The 19,741-nt window shown below is 41.3% G+C and overlaps 1 protein-coding gene across 1 annotated transcript in view; it reads left to right on the top strand.

Annotated features, from left to right (window-relative positions):
• The window catches only part of LOC126419763 (cubilin-like), a 753,686-nt gene that overhangs the window by 8,185 nt on the left and 725,760 nt on the right, over positions 1 to 19,741 (top strand). Inside the window, exon 2 of the mRNA XM_050086938.1 lies at positions 10,818 to 10,917. Coding sequence (XP_049942895.1) covers positions 10,820 to 10,917 — 98 coding nt within the window. The 5' untranslated portion in view covers positions 10,818 to 10,819. The remainder of the gene's footprint in view (positions 1 to 10,817; positions 10,918 to 19,741) is intronic.

Raw genomic sequence — 19,741 nt, 5'->3', positions numbered from 1 at the left:
AGGAACGATTTCCTTTTTGCTGCTAGTGTGCATTTTGTATCCTCACTACTTTAGCCACTATCGTTTATTTTGCTGTCCGAACACCAAAACTCGTCTACTACTTTTGGGGCTTCTTCTCGTAATGAACACGGTCCAGTAACATCAATGAGACCACCTCGTATGTTCGGCGTCAAGATGCAAAAAGCACGCGCGGAAAGCGAGTGGCAGCGCTATTATACTTTGTAAAGCGCGTCGCGGGACGCGGAGACAGTGCAGTCTTTGTCGTAATGCAGAAACGGAGTGATTTATCTGCCTCCCACAAGGGCATAGTCATTGGCTTTTGGCCAAGGGTGGAAGCATTTTCGAAACGGCTACTTACTTGCCACCGTGTTTAACGTATAGTGCACGACAAAATGGCACTCTCCAAAACCGGCGCTGAAGCAACTGTGCTCCACCGTGGGCCATGGACGACAAGGGTGAACGACGGCTAAGGAGATATGTACGGACGAATAGACATGCAACTGTTGAGCAGCTGGCCGCCCAGGTGAACCAAGGGGTACCAACAGTGTCTCCTGCCTCCTCATCGACGATTCAGCGAGCGTTGCTGCATATGGGTCTCAGCACCAGCCGTCTGTTTCATGCACCCTGTTTATTGCAGTTCACCGACGACGAAGGCTGGGATTGCACAGCGACTGGACGTCCAGTGAGCGGCGACAGGTGGCGTTTTCGGATGAATCACGTTTTCTCCTCCAGCGAGCAGATGGCCGTTGGCGGTGCGAGGCGTGAAACGTCTGGAAGCAACCAATCTGTAACAATCGTCGGAAGTGTCAAGGCCGAAGAAGGGAGCGTTATGATCTGGAGAATGTTTTCGTGACTTTCCTTGGGTGAATTCGTTATTCGGAAGGCATAATGGGTCAACACAAGCATGCATCTATCCCTGGGGACTGCGTCCACCTTCATACGTAGTTTGTTTTTTCTCGGCACGATGGCATTTAAAAGCAGGACAATTCAACATGCCACACTGCTCGATCTGCACGTGCGTGGTTCGAAGAACACCAGGATGAGTTTTACTGCCTGGCCACCAAACTCTCCGGATTTAAACCCAGTCGAGAATCTGTGGGACCACCTCGATCGAACTGTTCGCGTCATGGATCTTCAACAGAGAAATCTTGTGCAGCTGCCCACGACACTGGAGTCGGCATGGCTGCACATCTCTGTCGGTACCTTCCAGAATCTCACTGTCTCTCTTCCTGCATTACACGATTGTATTCGAAGTTTCAAATACGGGCAACCATCAGCTGTGTAATGGAATGACGACAGTGAAAATTTGTGCCGGACCGGGACTCGAACCCGGATTTCCCTCTTGTCAAGAAGCTATCCGAGCACGCTCCTCAGCCAGAACAAAACTTCCATATGTCGTCAAACATGTGTCCACAACCTTCCCTCCTAGATTCATTATGTAGCCGGCCGGTGTGGCCGTGCGGTTCTAGGCGCTTCAGTCTGGAATCGCGTGACCGCTACGGTCGCAGGTTCGAATCCTGCCTCGGGCGTGGGTGTGTTTGATGTCCTTTGATTAGTTAGGTTTAAGTAATTCTAAGTTCTAGGGGACTGATGACCACACATATTAAGTCCCATACTGCTCAGAGCCATTTTCATTATGTATATTCCCGTACACAGAAAAAAATTTAATTGAATGTGTCTTGTTCGGAGTCGGCGAATAAATACGATGTTGCAGCACCTATCCGAAGGAACAAAAAATGGTTCAAATGGCTCTGAGCAGTATGGGACTTAACATCTGAGGTCATCAGTCCCCTAGAACTTAGAACAACTTAAACCTAACTAACCGAAAGACAGCACACACATCCATGCCCCAGGCAGGATTCGAACCTGCGACCGTAGCGGTCGCGCGGTTCCAGACTGAAGCGCCTAGAACCGCTCGGCCACACCGGCCGGCCCGAAGGAACATTGCACCATAATTCTGAACAATTCAGGCACTGCAAAATCGTACTCTTCCTGCACGTCTCGCAGCCGTGCGCACTGCAAAACTGGTTATTCAGGCTTTTGACAGGTGGTCACATGAATGTGACTAGACGATGTAATTCCCTTAGCATCGCCTGATTTTTCGAGTACACTTCGTTGCCCTTGTTTACCCTCTTCTCAAATACTACGTATTGTAAACAACTGATCTTCCAAGTCATTTGCTCTCTCTGACGGAATTGCAATGTCGTTTGCAATTCTTTCAGATTTTATTTCTTCCTGCTGATCTTCAATCCCCTAGGTAAATTTCTCCTCCGTTTCCTTTACTGCTTGCCCGGTGCACAGTTTGAGATACATGTCGGATACACTACAACCCGGTCTCACTCCCTTCTCGTTTACTGCTTGCCTTTCATGTTCTTCGGTTCTGATGATGACTGGTTTCCCCTTGCTCTCAATACAAGCATAGCAAGGCCACACCGTGTAATGTTACAAATACATATCAGTCAGTCATACATAATGTTCCCATTTTAGCCGGTGAAAAGGCTATGCCGTTTTTCAGGAAGTTGTCAGGCCACCAATGACTTGTTCCCCTGTCTGTATTGCTGAGGCATGCAGCCAACCTAACACGGCCAGGTCATGGTCATGGGGAGAGAGAAAAGTAATTAGTGTAAATAACTGTTAAAATTTCCCTACAAAATGGATCTACATTATATTCAGTATTGTTGAACCCAGCTGGTTTTGTTCGTCCGCAAGACCCTGATTGGATTGAAGAGTCCCTAGCAAACAGAGCACAGCATGTCATTTTTAATGGAGAGAAATCTCCAGACGTAAAAGTGACGCCACACGCACCCCAATGGAGTGTACTGTCCACAGTATATAGAATGACATAGTAGGTGACGTCGGTAGCTCCATGAGGGTGTTCACGCATGATGTATTGTATATCGAGAAGCCGAACTGTAGCGAAGTACAGGAGGGTCTGCAGATCATTGACGCTTGTTGTAGGGACTGACTGCTGAGCCTCAACATATTGTTGTTGTTGTCGTCTTCAGCCCGAAGACTGGTTTGATGCAGCTCTCCATGCTTCTCTATCCTTTGCAAGTCTCTTCATCTCCGAGTAACTATTGCAACCTACGTCCCCTTACTGTATTCATCTCTTGCCCACCCTCTACAGTTTTTACCCCACTCGCTTCCCCACAGCGCTAAATTAGTGAACCCTTGATGTCTCAGAATGTTTCCTACCAACCGATCCCTTCTTTTGCTCAGGTTGTTCCACAAATTTTTCTTTTACCCAATTATATTCAGTAATTCTTTGTTAGATACGTGATCTACCCATCTACTATTCAGCATTCTTCTGTAGTACCACATTTCAAAAGTTTCTATTCCCTTCTTGTCTAAACTATTTATCGTCCATGTTTCACTTCCATGCACGGCTACGTTCCAGACAAATACCTTCAGAAAATACTTCCAAACACTTAAATCTATACTCGACGTAATCAAATTTCTCTTCTCCAGAAACGCTTTTCTTGCCATTGCCAGTCTGCATTTTATATTCTCCCTACTTCTACCATCATGAGTTATTTTGCTTCCCAAATAGCAAAACTCATTTACAACTTTAAGTGTCTCATTTTCTAACCTAATTCCGTCAGCATCGCCTGATTTAATTCGGCTATATTCCATTATTCTCGCTTTGCTTTTGTAGACGTTCGTCTTATATCCTCCTTTCAAGATACTGTCCACTCCGTTCAACTGCTCTTCCAAGTGCTTTGGTGTCTCTGCTAAAATTCCAGTGTCATCGACAAATTTCAAAGTTTTTGTTTCTTCTCTCTGGGTTTTAATTCCTACTCCAAATTTCCCTTTTGTTTCCTTTACTGCTTGCTCAATACACAGATTGAATAAAATCGGGGATTGCTACAACCCTGTCTCACTCCCTTCTCAACCACTGCTTCCCTTTCGAACCCCTCGACTCATACAACTCCCCTCTGGTTTCTGTACAAATTGTAAATAGCCTTTTGTTCCCTGTATCTTACTCCTGCCACCTTTAGCATTTGAAAGAGCGTATTCCAGTCAACATTGTCGAAAAGTTTCTCTAAATCTGCAAGTGCTATAAACGTAGGTTTGCCTTTCCTTAAGCTATCTTCTATGAGAAGTCGTAGGATCAGTATTGCCTCGCGTGTTCCTACATTTCTCCGAAATCCAAACTGATCTTCCCCGTGGTCGGCTTCTACGAGTTTTTCCATTCTTCTCTAAATTATTCGTGCTAGTATTTGCAGCCGTGGTTTATTAAACTCATAGTGCGGTATTTTTCACACCTGTCAGCACCTGCTTTCTTTGGAACTGCGATTATTATTATTATTATTATTATTATTATTATTATTATTATTTTAAGTTTGAGAGTAGTTCGCCTGTCTCATATACAGCTTGCTCACCAATATAACCAAATGTAAAGTTTCGCGTATAAATAGTGTGTGATTAGCATGACACACTCAGATAAAAACAGACGCAGCGTCTGTTACGTTATTCTAATTGCCTTACTTTATTTCCAGTGACGAATTCATGGGTTTTATTACTTAACGCCATTGATTAAATCGCTTGGTATGAGTAAATGATTTTACCAGCGGAAAAATGCTGCTATTGGAGCACAAGTAAGGCGAATTTGCTCCTCTTTATTAAAAGATTGACTGAAAAGTGGGGTACCAGCTGCCTCAAGCTTTCTTCCTCAGACCTTTAAAATTTTTCTCAAAAATTTTCGGATGCGAATATATTCGTGCTCTTTTAAACATGCAGCTTGCCTTTCACTCCGACGAGCTCCCTTACTGTAACTCCCTCACATGCACTAGTTCATCGCTTTAAGTCCTTCACGCCGATCCACTCCCAACTGCTGATTCTCCTTCACTCATTTGGCCCGACTCGTTGTGATTATCACTTTGTGTCTCTGTAATTGTTCTGTCTCACAGCGACAGTCACCTTCGTTCTGTCCTAATACTACTGTCTCCTTTCACTGTCACTGTCTCCTTCTTGTTCACTCTTACTGCTACTACATCATTCATTCCTACAACTGCTGCTGTCTCTTCTCACTGTCAGTATCTCTCTCTTCCTTGTTGTCATTTTCATAGACTGTCTCATTATCACTGGCTCTCACCCACATCCACTTTATCCTTCTCTTTGTTCCTTTTCTACTGGCATTGTCTTCTTCACTCTTTTCCTAGCACTTTTCTGTCATTGTCAGCTATGTTCCACTGCCACTGTATCCCTCTCTTCATCTCAGACTTCCTTTGCTCCTTCGCTCTTTCTATACTACTACCACTGTCTACTAACTTCCGCAATTATTACTAATCCGTCTCTTTCCCACTACTTTTAAAGGTGCCGAGAAAGGCAGAATAAGGCAGCTGGTACTGTTCTTTCCAGTAAGAGTCTTTTAATAAAGAGGAGTGTATTCGCCTTTTTTGTGCTTCGATAGGAGGATTTTTCAGCTCATTCTCTTCATTTCACTGCCATAGCAAAGCATGTCACTCACATGAAAAGAACTTAAATTTTCATAGCTTACTTGTGTAGAAGTGAAATAAAGCAAAACTAATTTTACACCTCATACCGGCTTTTACGTGCACAAAAATTTTACATGTGCTTCAGTACTACTATATGCAGTTCCCAGAACTACTATATGCAGTTCCCAGAACCCTACGAATTATGTTTTCGGCTCACACAGCATTTTACGTGCACAAGTAGAGTAACTTTGAACCTCTATATCTGTAAGACGGATAAAGATATCTAAAAACTTTTCAAGATTGTTAGAGACTGGAATTTTAGGGGTATATCGCAAAAATTACAGCTATTTGCTGTGGATAGTCGTCTTGAAATCCGTGACTGGGTTTTGGTCCGCTACTGACGACGAAATAATTGGTGAAAAACGCTTTTTTGGGGGTTTCCTCAGGAACCGGTCTTGAATTTACGCAAAAGCAACGTTCATTCATTCATATCACAGGTTTATGATGGGTATACTTGTCATCAATCAGTCTATTTAATTTTTGCGTGCTTATTTTACGTGTACGAATAGGTTAACATTGAATCTCTGTGTCTGAGAAATGGATAGCGATATCAAGAAAGTTTCCAAGACTGTCCAAGATCCGGATTTTAGAAATATATCGCAAAAATTTCAGCTGTTTGCAGTGCGTAGCCACCTTGGAATCCTCGGCCAGGTTTTGGTCCGCTGGTGACGACGAAAAAATACGAAAAAACATTTTTGGGGGGCTTTCCGAGGATCTGACAATGAAATAATGGTGCCTACGTAAGTCTCATCAAGCACACCGTAGACTTCATCAACTGCAAAAAGATTCAACCGTATGTCTCCATTTTCCTATGGTGGATGAATTGTTTAATATTCATACATTGACACTGTACTGTAGGAGAGCGACACTAAGACGATCCTTCTATAGGACATATAAATGGTTCCTAATCCAAGGGCTATCCAAAACGCTTGACCCTAGCTATTTATCATTAATAGAGCCTGAGGTATGAGCACTGGAAAATCCCGTTTTTATGCGCGGCTTTTGGGAACATGGTAAACATGCTCTCGCATGCATACGTATATATGTGACATTTTATTATGCGGGTTTCGAAATTGTGACAGCTCAGTTTTGTAATGCTCTTTATACATTCATTTCGTTGGTGGAACTTGAAAATGTACCAAAATTAAATAATTTAAAAAAATCAGCAGCTCTTCGTGGTAGATGGTGACGTTCTTCGTTTATATCATGATTCGAGTCATTAAATTCGTTGTGATTTGAAAAGTTTAGTAGTTAACCATTAGTTAGTTATTTTAATAGTTAACCATGTTCTTCCTTTTCAACGTGCCTTGCGGCGAAATCCAGAGATGTGATATAACAGCTTTCTGCTGGTGGCCATTAGGTGCACTTTCGTATCACAGATAACTGATAAATTCGAATTACTTTTAAAGCTGCTGATATAAGAGAATAGTTTTAAGCTGAATTTTTCTTGTTGCTCAAAGATTTAACGCATATACTACAGCTATCCTACTTCCCTTCCGCCACCAATTAGCGAAATAAACTGAGATTATGTTCTCACGGAAGCACTACACCTGGTAAGGTAAAGAAAAGGCAGTAGGAAAAAGAAAAAGAACCGAACGCATAAGTAGGGAGTATGATAGAGTGCAGGCTTAGTTCCAAAGTGCCTGTGTCCAGAACAACGCCATCGGAGGACTGAAGTCGATCGCAGGGGGGCGAGGTCCGCGGAATTGACAGCCGATTGCAGGCGAAAAAATCACATTTGTCAGGTGCTAGTCGTTCATTGGAGTATGTTGGGATGTATTGGGGAAAGGAATTGCTGTCCTTCAATCATGAGCAAGAACTCTGCAAGACATCCGACACTTATTTCTCAGGCATGCGATAGCCTGCCAATAGAGCTGTTGAATGCTTTAGTGTCGATATGAATGTAACTGCCAAAAGCGTGTGTAACATAAGGGTAATCACATTTCTTATTATCTATTTTATTTGTTTAAAACAGAGATTTCGATTTTGTTCACTGTTTTTGATTTATGTATTAGGCTTTTAAGAACTTCCCTAATTACATCTACATCTGCATAGATTCTCCGTAATTCACCATACGGAGCATGTTGGACACTATCGTTTGTAATTCTTGATGAGGGAAAGTGGTCACGTGTGCTGATATTGCTTAAATTTGGGACATTAGTATCTTGCAGTCCGATTCATGATTGATGGCGGTTCGCACAGTCAAGGCACGGACGGGGATTACATTGTTGCCGGTTCCATTATAGTCTTGGTTGATTACTACTAGTCAAATCTTGAGGGCATGAGCTACGAATTAACGAGAGCGAATCCTGTGTCCCATCTTCAATGGGACTGCTACTGCGTAGAGCATCTCTGACTGGTTAGATGCAGTTATAGTAGTAGCAGGGCAGTGGTAGTTTATTCATCCACAGATCACTTACAAGGATAGTGGGTATGTGAGATTACAATTTCAGAACAACAAGCAATTGCATACTTGGAGATCTAGTTTGATACGGACGATACAGGTTGTTGGCTGTGACTTTATAGGGGGAATCATCCCGGCAATTGCCTGACGTAGCTTAGGGGAACCACGAAAAACCTAAATAAGGAATAAGGGTCCGCCCCGGTAGCTGAGTGGTCAGCGTGACAGACTGTCAATCCGAAGGGCCCGGGTTCGATTCCCGGCTGGGTCGGAAATTTTCTCCGCTCAGGGACTGGGTGTTGTGTTGTCCTAATCATCATCATTTCATCCCCATCGACACGCAGGTCGCCGAAGTGACGTCAAATCGAAAGACCTGCACCAGGCGAACGGTCTACCCGACGGGAGGCCGTAGCCACACGACATTTCCGTTTCCAAGGAATAAGGATGGCCAGATGAACATTGGAACTTGCACCATCACGAATACGAGGCCAGTCTGTTTACGACAGTGCTGCCTCGTTCGGTTCACCCCTAGTGTACAATACTGTTTAGCAAAGATGTTATTTAATAACACAAAAAGCGAGTGCTACACTATTTATCTCTCACTCCCAGTCACTGCACAAACTACACACACTACACACATATTTCGTACCACATCACTACATACACTATCAGCTAACATCAGGACCATAGCGACGATGCCTGGTTGCGATTCTTATTATATTATGTTTCATTCGGTACGGGGAACTTATATACAGTGATTCAGCACACAGATTGGTACTTCATCGAAGCCTTATCGATCTTCATTCTCCGCTTTTCCCTCTACTTAACTGTATGTGGCACTCATTTCTTCTTTCCCAATCGTCTTTGGTGAATTTGATATTGATTTTTTTCTCTTGGCATCTCCTTCGTCACCATGTCTTACAAGAAATTCTTCAAAACCTTCTCATCAGTAATGCCTGATTAATTTTAGTTTCCTATCATAAAATCATAACATTTCAAATAAAACGTTTTTACCCATCTTTTTCAGTGTATATACCTTTTGTACTACCTCCATACAGTTTCATCATGCGTCGATGAAATTCTGTCGGAACCATTTGCTCATCAATGAGGAATGCAAAGTCTTATGTAGTCTTAGATGCCAAGCGTCGTTGTGGAACGCCCTCCTGTTGCCACAACCATATGGCACACGCCAACGAAACCAATCTGAAATTAGCGGGAATATTAAAAAATTTTACAACATTCACCGGCTCGGTCACTCAAAATCAACACAAAAATAGCAGACACTAGTTTAGAAATGGCCCTTGTAGAACATAATACCGTAGAGCCTCCTATGCCTTTTGTTTTTAAACAGATTCACTACACTTCTACAAAATGCGTGCAATGAATCTAACACTGCCACTCGGCTTCTCTACTACTAACATTAACATATTATTGTGATCCCACATTCTTATTGCTTTGTAGTACTACTAGTGTTTAACCCATGTAGCGTTATCCAGAAGTTTATCACTAACGCTGTAAACTGATACAACTGTTTTTATGGACCGCACTTTAGTCGGTAAAAATGAAACCTCTATAGGATAGCTTGTTATCTGTCTGTCCGTTCGCTATGACCCCTTTTTCACAGGAACGGGTAAAGGTATCGAGTTAAAATTTATGACAAATATTACGGTCTACGGTCCCTTGGCGGTGTAATGCATTGAAGCTTCTAAGTCACTGCAATCAAAAGATAGAGCCATTTATGTCACATAGTTTGGGTCTCGAAAATTCACTCATCAATTTCCCGCTGATATAGAATCAATTTGAAATTGTATCACACTTTTTTTTTTTTGCTGCCGGTTCGTCTCTCTATCCTTCCGTCTGGTAAGACCCTTTTTCTCAGGGACGGGTAGAGTTATCAAGTTGAAATTTAAATTAATTGCCAAGGTATACGGTCCCTTAGCGGCGTAGAAGATTTAAACATCTAAGTCCATGCAATTAAAAACATGCAGTCGTTTGTGTCACGTATTTTGTTAATCGCAAACTCACTCATGAAAATCTATAGGGTACTTTCTGTTGACCTAGAATCATGAGATTTGCCAGAAGCAGGGATTCACAGTACAAATAGAGGATAAAATCGAAAATTTTAATTTGAAATTGTATCAGATAAAAATGTTTTTTTGCCTTTAGTTGTCCGTACGTCTGTATGTCTATCCGTCTCTTAAGTCACTTTTTTCTTAGGAACGGATAGAGATACCAGTTTGAAATTTAGGTCAAATACTAAGGGTTACGGTACCTTGGAGGCATAACACATTTAAGCCTCTATATCAGTGCAATCAAAAGATACTGCTATTTATGTCACAAATTTTGATACGCTCGGACTCACTCAACAAAACCTAATGACCTACAATCATTAAATTTTCCAGAAACGCGGCTTCACAGCACAAGTAAAGCACAAAAAGAAAAATTTGAAAATTTTTAAACTTATAATTATATCACATAAAAAGAGATTTTTTATCATTTGTTATCCATACGTCTATCTATATTTCCCTCTGTTAAGACCCGTTTTTCTCAGGAATGGGTAGAGTTTATCAAGTTGAACTTTACGTTACTTGCTAAGGTATATGGTCCCTTAGAGGCATAAATATTTAAGCAATTAAAAGGTACGGCCATTTATGTTACATATTTTTATATTCGCAAACTAAACTCACTCATAACTTTAGATGAATTATCTATATACATAACTGAGTATGTACGGAAACGTCAGAGCGCAAGTGCTGTTCACACTTGTCCGGATTAAAAGAAATGTGTACAGTGTCAGACAGGTTCCCGTATTCTAAAGATGCAGAATATGCTAGTTAGCTTGTTATTTACAAAGTCTATATTGTGAGGAAACAAGACATCAAAAATATCAGCATTGTTTGTGTTTTCCTTTGTTACAGCAATGGCTGCATCAACAACAAAGATGCGGCTGCTACAGTTATTGTTGGCGTTCCTGATGTCATCTATACCAAGCACATCGGGTCTCCTTGGAATGGACCAGTAAGTAGCTGCGTCAACCATCCATACACGTACTTTTTATAATCCTTCACGAGTTTGCTCTGCATCACGAACATTTGTCTACCTGTAAAAATCGAAAAAAACGTAAATAACCTGTAATTACAGGTCCATATCACTTCTTCCAGTCTTCTTGTAGGCTACAATAGCACGTTGATTAATTTTTAGCTTGTTAAATGCGTCTCACATTCAGTTCATAAATAGGCTAATACCCTGCGGAAGATCACACATGACCTCGCAAATGGAGCTCTGGCCGAGTTAACCAGCAAAACCTATCCTACTGATATATGCTGAGATGTTCCAAAGCCTACGACTATGTGGCCCACAATATTGTAAACGAGAAACTTAAATACTATGGCCTTGTGGTCTTCCTCTTGCATGGAAGGTAAGAAAGGAGGGGCACTGGGTCGAACGTCCCGTCGATGGCGAATTCGTTATAGTAGACTGGTGCATAAATTCGTTGTGTTCTTGTTTTGTATGTTGGTATTCCGCTTGTTTTGGCTTTGTTTATCGATTGTCAATTTTTATCTGCAGTTCACTTTTGCTTTTTGAGTTTACGTCTTGTCTTTTTGTCATTTCAAAAGAGTGAGTGAAGCTGTGGACGCTAGAAAATTGAGTGCCAGTGGAGAAATCGGAGCGTTTCGGACATACTCTTCTGTTTGAGTTCAGTAGAGGGGTGACAGCAGCGGAGAAGCTAGAAACATCTGCGCCGTGTATGGGGATACTGCCATTGTACACAGTGCGGCAAGGAAATGGTTTTCTCGTTTCAAGGAGGAACGTTTCGACATTAGTGACTCTCCAAGTGCAGGAAGACCTTCGGTATTTGATGAAGACTGTTTAAATGCATTAATCCACAATGATGTACACCATTGTACTCTACAACAGGCAAACGTGATGAACTGTTACCATTTCGCCATCATGTGACATTTGCATGAAATGGGGAAGGTTCAAAAATGAGGTGTGCTGTAAGTCAAAACCACAAAAATCAGCAGGGGGGGGGGGGGGGGGGGGCACATGTGCATCTCTGCTTGTTCGTCATCAATTGGCTCGTTAACAGCACCGACCGTTTCTATCCTGTATCGTTACTGGTGACGAGAAATGGTTTCTTTATGCTGCCATAAGGAAAAGAAAGGAATGGTTGAGCCCAGACAAAGCAGCAACTCCCCGTACAAAGACCAGCGCGCATCCACAAAAGATGATGTTATGCACCTGATCGAACAGCGACGGTGTGGTGTACTACGAATTGCTTCCCCGTAGTCGAGGTGTAACCACCCATACCGGCACTTATTGTCAACAAGTGAGACTTGAAGACGCAGTTCAAGACAACGACCAGGAAGACTGCTTGAAATGATACTACTCTACGATAACGCCCGCCTGCATTCTGCTAGACTGAAAAAAAAAAAAAAAAAACGCTATACAAGAGTTGGGCTGCGGAGTCATTCCACACCCACCTTGTTCACTCTAACTTGCCGCCCCCAGGTTTTCACCTTCTAACAGTCCTACCACAACAAAGGTCAAAATTTAATAATGATTGTGGTGTTGCTCACGCTGCTAAATACTGCATTTTCGGGCAACAACAAAGTTATTATGTGGCAGGTGTCATTAGAGCACAGTTAATAAAGTCATTTCATGTAATAATGAACAAACTAGGCACTCATCTTTTCGTGTTTCCCACGCTGGTCTCGTTGTAAAATCATGGCTCAATCGTCGAAAATCTAGGTGGTGATGATTCCAAGCTCGGATGCAAAGAGGCCTAGGTTTTATTCTGCTATATTCAGAAGTTTTATAGATGCGCTTCACAAACCATTCTTGAAGATTACACTTTTGCAGGACAATGGTGATGTAAAAAAGTAATCAGCACTCAGAATTTAAATTACGCTTCTTTTTTATTACTTTTGCTGCAATATCACGTAACACACAAAGCATCACTTCACAATTCAAAACATACTTGAAAACATCTTCCTCACTGTTAAAGTTCACATTTTAGAAGCTGACTACAATATGCGTCTTTCCAACATGACGTCCAAGACTTGACCTTCTCAAGGTCTGACTCTCTAACAACTAATTAACTAATAATCGCTTACGCGCCCGAAAATCAGAGTTACAAGTACGACAAAGATCATAGTAACAAAAGAAAGAATATATATAAGAATAATATCATTTCAACATAAACATATCGATGTATCAAAGTATCTCTACATTAATGAAATCAAATCTGAATGTTGTCTCAGAAATATGTCAACTACTTTGTAGAAACACAGTAGAATATTGCTGGTATCGGGAGGTTCAGGTGAGCTGCCGTAATGGTTACGTAATTCAAGTACCATTACAACCTTTATCGCTCTCTGTCTTAAAACCTTTAAGGAACTTCCTTCCCGGATGAAAATGCGCTCCGTACGTGGTTCGACGAGTTCTCCTCCTCAAAACCAAGTGATTTCTACAGTTGCAGAATCGAAAAGTTATCCCAGCGTTACCAGACTGTTGTAAACAGTCAAGGAGAATACATTATTATGACTAAAGTCTCTGTTAAGAGTATCTGTTGTGTTTATTAAACTTATGGAAAAACGCTACGAACTTGTGCACCAACCCAACAGAAGGAGCACAGCTTGGGAATGCGAAGAGAAATTGGCCATGTTCTTTTCAAAGGAACCGCTGCGACATTTTGCCTGCAGTGATTTAGGGCAACCTCAGAAAACCTAACTCTAGATATCTGGACGAGGATTTGAACTGTCATTCTTCGGAATGCGAGTGCTCTCCCCTGACCCCTGAGCCACCAGCTTCGGTTGTAAAGTTGATGAATTTTTATGATAGGAAGTTGGGAGTTGCAAGGGCAAACTTCACCACAGAAATGGACGAGATGCAGTGTGGGGAACACAAACTGTGGAGTCGCAAAGGATTTGGTATTGGATCTGCTCGTGTTTCTAGTCCATGTACGTGGCCTTCCAGAGTCTCTAAGGAACTGTTCAAAACTCTGTAATGCTTGCTGATGGAGTAGCTAATCAAGCATCCAAACTTGCCTACATCAGAGGCAGCCGAGATAGTGGCTGAACAGGCAAGCAAGGGGTCCATAGAAAACAGTTAAAGTCTTACTCGCACAAAGACGCACACCGTAAAAATTTATAAACAAATGAAACAGCCAGTTGATACTAGAAGTAGTTATTAGTTATCACAAGCTAAATGAAACAGAATGTGTAAAACTCGTTAGCGTCTGGCTGGATGACGGGCTAAAACAGAGTAAACAAGCAGAAAAACGAATCAACTAGTTCAGCTGAGCATATTCCAATTATAAGTATATATCACTGTGTTGCCTTCAAGATCCCCAGTTTCCATATCTAATTAGAGCGCGCATGCGTGTGTGTGTGTGTGTGTGTGTGTGTGTGTGTGTGTGTGTGTGTGTATGTATGTGTGGTGTGTGCGCGTGAGAGAGAGAGAGAGAGAGAGAGAGAGAGAGAGAGTATGTTTGTGTTTTGTAAGATCATTAGCATTTTATTAGTGTTTTTCTTTCTAGTAATTTTCTTGAGTTTTTAATTTCTGTTATCGGCGATTGATCTCCATTACATACATCAGATTTCAGTTTATACGAAGTAGCATTTTAACACGCACACACACACACAAAAAAACAAATCAGGTTTGAAGATTGTAGTAGCACCGGACGTAGCCTAGATTTCTGATTGAACATCTATGCACCATAATGCGGTGTTATCAACCCTGAATACGTTCTCAGAGTCGTTAAGGCACATTCTTTGGTTCAAATGGCTCTGAGCACTATGGGACTTAACATCTATGGTCATCAGTCCCCTAGAATTTAGAACTACTTAAACCTAACTAACCTAAGGACATCACACAACACCCAGTCATCACGAGGCAGAGGGCACATTCTTCCTGCAACTTTTAATGTACTGATTGAGGGTTTTGGTAGTTAGAGAGCGATTTTATCAAAGGTACTTAGATAACCTGCTTTTCTCATCACTAACAATGGCATCTCGTGTATAACATTTCACCTCGCACTTCTTCAAGTAACGTCCATCCAACTAGGTGTTGCGCTTATCAAGAAACTGACCTATAATCACGAGGAACTGGTTTCCAATTCTGGCATGTCCACATTAATTTAAGTTTTCTGCGATTTCGCAGCATCACATTAGGTGAAGACAATATCGTTCCATCTAATCTTAAAAGAGTCCATATTAGTTTTCGTACATATTACATACAGCGGTTTCAATGGAGCCATTTTCACACTTAAATGACCATAAAAAGTGACAGCTTGCGGCAATAGTATATTACACAAAGTGCAGTTAGCTGTGTTAAGAAATGATTTGAGCGGAGGCATACATGTCAATGAGTGACTTCTGTACTCTACAGGAAGGAGACTGTTGAGAATGTTATGGCTGTTCACGAGTTGTCGTTGTAAACTATTGAACTGACGAGTGGTTTACCGTACTGTGGCTCGTACATCCGCAGTGACTAGGAGTGGTTGCTGTTGTCAACACGTTGTTGCCATAGCAGCTGGCTATGGTTTTACATGTACCGAAGCACTCACTGTGTACCCTCGACACGGTGGTACGTGACTGTATGACCTCGGAGACGCACTGTTCCAAGCGTCGGACATTCACGATCAGGCACATGTCTCGTCCATCCCACTCCTGACTGTCATGTTGACGCCTGGTCACGTGCCACGCCGAACTATTCCTGTTATTTCCGTCTCTTTCCCTCCAGCATAGAAGCTAACTGTAACTAGATTTTTCATTAATGTGTACGGGGTGTATCTAAATTAATAACTAAAACTGATACAGGAGAAAATATGCGACAATGGACGCAAAAACTTTCAAGTAAATGTGAGTCTTCAAACGAGCATTCTGCGAGATAATAGGTTACGATCAGCCACTTACATCACTGTGAAATTGCGTCTCAATTAACACATATATATTTGAAATTTGAACTTCTCGAATAAGTCCCCATCTAATTGAGCACAAAATCGATCCACATGATTTTCATGAGTCACCGTACCAGCAAAGTTTCTCAATGAATGTGTGGTTATGGGTACTAGGTGATCATCTCATTGGGCCACACAGCCTTCTAAGGAAACTTGACGGTCGAGGGTACCTTTGGTCTCTGTGGCAGAAACTTCCAGGATTGCCGAATATGTTCCCCTTGCGCAACACTGGGGAATCTATGGGGCGTCAGTACACTTGGCTGCTGACCGAAGACAACATATAACGCGCCATTGTGGTCCAAGACGGATCAATCCAGCGGGGCTTGTATCTCGACCTCCTCAGGAGTTTTCTGCCTGGAGTCATATCAAAAGTGAACTGCACACTGCGACCGTTGATGCAGTTCAATAACTGGAGCAACTACTTGCAGATACTTTAAAGTCTTAGGAGATGATAGGGAGGTGTTTACAAGAATACGCAGCTCGCAGCAGGGAAGAGTGCAATATTGTTCCCAAATGCGAAACGATACGTGAAACACTTGTTTCAACTTGTACTAGTGTACAGTAAATTTTAACATGTACCTTGTGGAAGTAACGTTGTAGAACATCGGTGACAATGAGTTGAGGAAGTAACGTTGTAGACTATCGGTGACATTGAGCCTAATTAGATGTGGATTTAGGCTGGCAAAGTTTATATGTGACAATGTGGTGGGTAGTGGCGGGATCACTCGTGGAAAATTTCCTGCATTTATCTGGTGTTAGAGGTGCACCTTTTTTATACTGAAGGCAGCTGATAGGTACCTGCTTAAAGGAAGTCTCTCTAACTAAGGGCTCACCTTCAGAGGATGTCATGTTTCCAAGTGGAGAAGGAATTAGCATATTTCATCAAAATATAAGAGGTATTAGAGATAAAGTTAGTGAACACCTTATAGATGTTGACTCTGAAATTATTGGTATGATGGAACACCACTTAAATAATGACAATTCAGAGGCTTCCTTTACCAGGATACAGATTAGCTGGCTGTTTTTCAATGAGTTCATTTGCGTGGTGGGGGAGTGGCTATGTACGTAAAAAACAGTATTCCATTTGAGCCCATAGACCTATCACGGAACTGCACTGATCAAATATTTCAGTGTTGTGCAGGGGCAGTTGAATGTTGTGAAACTAAACTTCTACTTGGTGCTGTTTATAGGTCGCCTAACCCTGACTTCAGAGCATTTCTGCTCAAGCTAGAGACAGCTCTTGATTCACTTTGATACAGACAAGGGGGAAAGTGAGTAAATAATTAAACCACTGAAGACTAAGGACTCTCATGGTTATGATGGAGTGCTTGCAGAATATTACTGTGCTGCACATGTTAGCCCAGTATTTAGCCATATTTGTAACTTTTTTTTAGGAATTGTCAGTTTCCTGAACGATTACTCAGTAGTAAAGCCACTTTATAAAAAAGAAGAAAGGGACAGTGAAGACAATTTTAGACCTATTTCCATGCCATCAGTGTTTGCTAAACTTATTGAAAAGGCTGTGTATATAAGGAAAATTGATCATTTTATATTACAAGATTTGCTATCAAATGTGCAGTTTGGCTTTAGAAGCTGCTTAACAACTGAAAATGATATATTCTCTTTTCTATGTGAGGTACTGATTGGGTTAAACAAAAGGTTTCGAACGCCAGGCATATTTTTTGATTTAACTAAGGCGTTTGATTGTGTTGATCACAAAATATTGCTCCAGAAGTAGGACCATTACGGATATGGGGAGTAGAAAAAAATGGCTCTGAGCACTATGGGACTTAACATCTGTGGTCATCAGTTCCCTAGAACTTAGAACTACTTAAACGTAACTAACCTAAGGACATCACACACATCCATGCCCGAGGCAGGATTCGAACCTGCAACCGTAGTGGTCACGCGGTTCCAAACTGTAGCGCTTATAACCGCATGGCCACACCGGCTGGCAATATGGGGAGAAGTTCAAAATTGGTTCACCTCTTACTTTAACAACAGACAACGAAAGGTCATTATTCACAATGTTGAGAATGGCTGAGATGTGGGGTCTCAGTGGGGTACAGTCAAGTGGGGGGGGGGGGGGGGTGCCCCAGGGATCAGTGTTGGGGCCACTCCTATTCCTTATTTATATAAATGATATGCCATCTAGTATTACGGGTAACTCTAAAATATTTCTGTTTGCGGATGACACTAGCTTGGTAGTAAAGGATGTTGTCTGTGGCATTGGCTCGGTTTCAAATAGTGCAGTTCATCATACCTAAGTTCATGGCTTGTCGAAAATAAACTAACGATAAATCGCAGTAAGACTCAGCTTTTACAGTATCTAACACACAATTCAACACAATCTGACGTTTTAATTTCACAGAATGATCATATGATTAGTGAAACTGAACAGTTCAAATTTCTAGGTGTTCAGATAGATAGTAAACTGTCGTGGAACGCCCACGTTTAGGGTCTTGTTCAAAGACTTAATGCTGCAATTTTTACTATTCTAACGGTATCTTAAGTAAGTTATCGTTCGACACGAAAATTAGTCTACTTTGCTTAGTTTCGTTCGCTTATGTCGTATAGCATTATGTTTTGGGGTAACTCTTCCCATTCCAAAAGGGAGTTTTTGTCTCAGAAACGGGCGGTTCGGGCAATAAGTGGTGTAAGTTCACGAACCTTTTGTCGACCCCTGTTCACGAGTATGGGTATTGTGACATTGGCCTCTCAATATATATATTCCTTACTATCATTTCTTGTTAACAATATTAGCTTATTCCCAAGAATAAGCAGCTTTCACTCAGTTAATACCCGGCAGTAATCAAACCTACATTTGGATCGGACTTTCTTAACTCTTGTGCATAAAGGTGTGCAGTATACTGCTGCATCCATTTTCTTAAGCTACCACTCGAATTCAAAAAGCTTAACAGTAATCCACGCGCTTTCAAATCGAAACTGAAGAGTTTCCTCATGGGTCAATCCTTCTATTCTGTCGAGGAGTTCCTTGAAAAAGGAAGCTAATTCTTGTTGTATTGTTGATTGCGTTTTCTTAAACTCATGGATTGACTTTTTTGGGTTTGTAAACATTTTATTTTTATCTGTTATTACTTTTATGTTGTAATTTCATGTACTGACGCGTTCCATGACCTTGGAGATTTGCTCCTCAATTTGGTCCTACCGAACTTGAAGTGTAAATAAAAAAATAAAAACCAGTACCGATCTCTCCCATGCAATTCCCATATTTTTGGAGCCCTGAAGAAAGACATACGTGGGCGTAATTTGCTTCGGAAGAAGAGATGCACGCCTGGGTACAATTATGGTCCCGTAGGCAACCGCAAGCATTTATGCATGAAGGCAGTTACCGTTTTGTCTCACTGAGGGATAAAGGTATCAACAGTTATGGCAATTACTTTTGAGATAATAAACAACTGATTAACGTTTTTCTGAGTGTTCCGTTTTCATTTCGTTGTTTCTTGTAACACAAGTTCCCTTAAATACACAATGTACGAAACTCGAATGGAGTTGTGATGACTGGGGCTTGGTGAGTTGCACACTAATTGTACTCGTAATATACTAGTAGAATATTTCCTGCAAATATTATATTTGCAGGAAATGCACTGGTTGATTTTGTGCATCCAAACTACGAGGCAAATCATAGGGCAACAAGACAAATCAACATTAGAAACAAACTAAGACATTCATTTTTGTTTCAGTACTTGTGTCCGTTTCATATTGTTTGTATAATTAATTATGGTTTTATATATATATATATATATATATATATATATATATATATATATATATATATATATATATATATACTATGTGAATTAATATCTTTATTGTTCCACTATTAGAGTCGAAAATTTAAAAAAAACTACCATTACG

Source organism: Schistocerca serialis, chromosome 9 (assembly GCF_023864345.2).
Source record: "Schistocerca serialis cubense isolate TAMUIC-IGC-003099 chromosome 9, iqSchSeri2.2, whole genome shotgun sequence".
NCBI lineage: Eukaryota > Metazoa > Arthropoda > Insecta > Orthoptera > Acrididae > Schistocerca > Schistocerca serialis.
The sequence above is the reverse complement of the archived record's forward strand: the minus strand, read 5'-3'. Positions and strand labels throughout refer to the sequence as shown.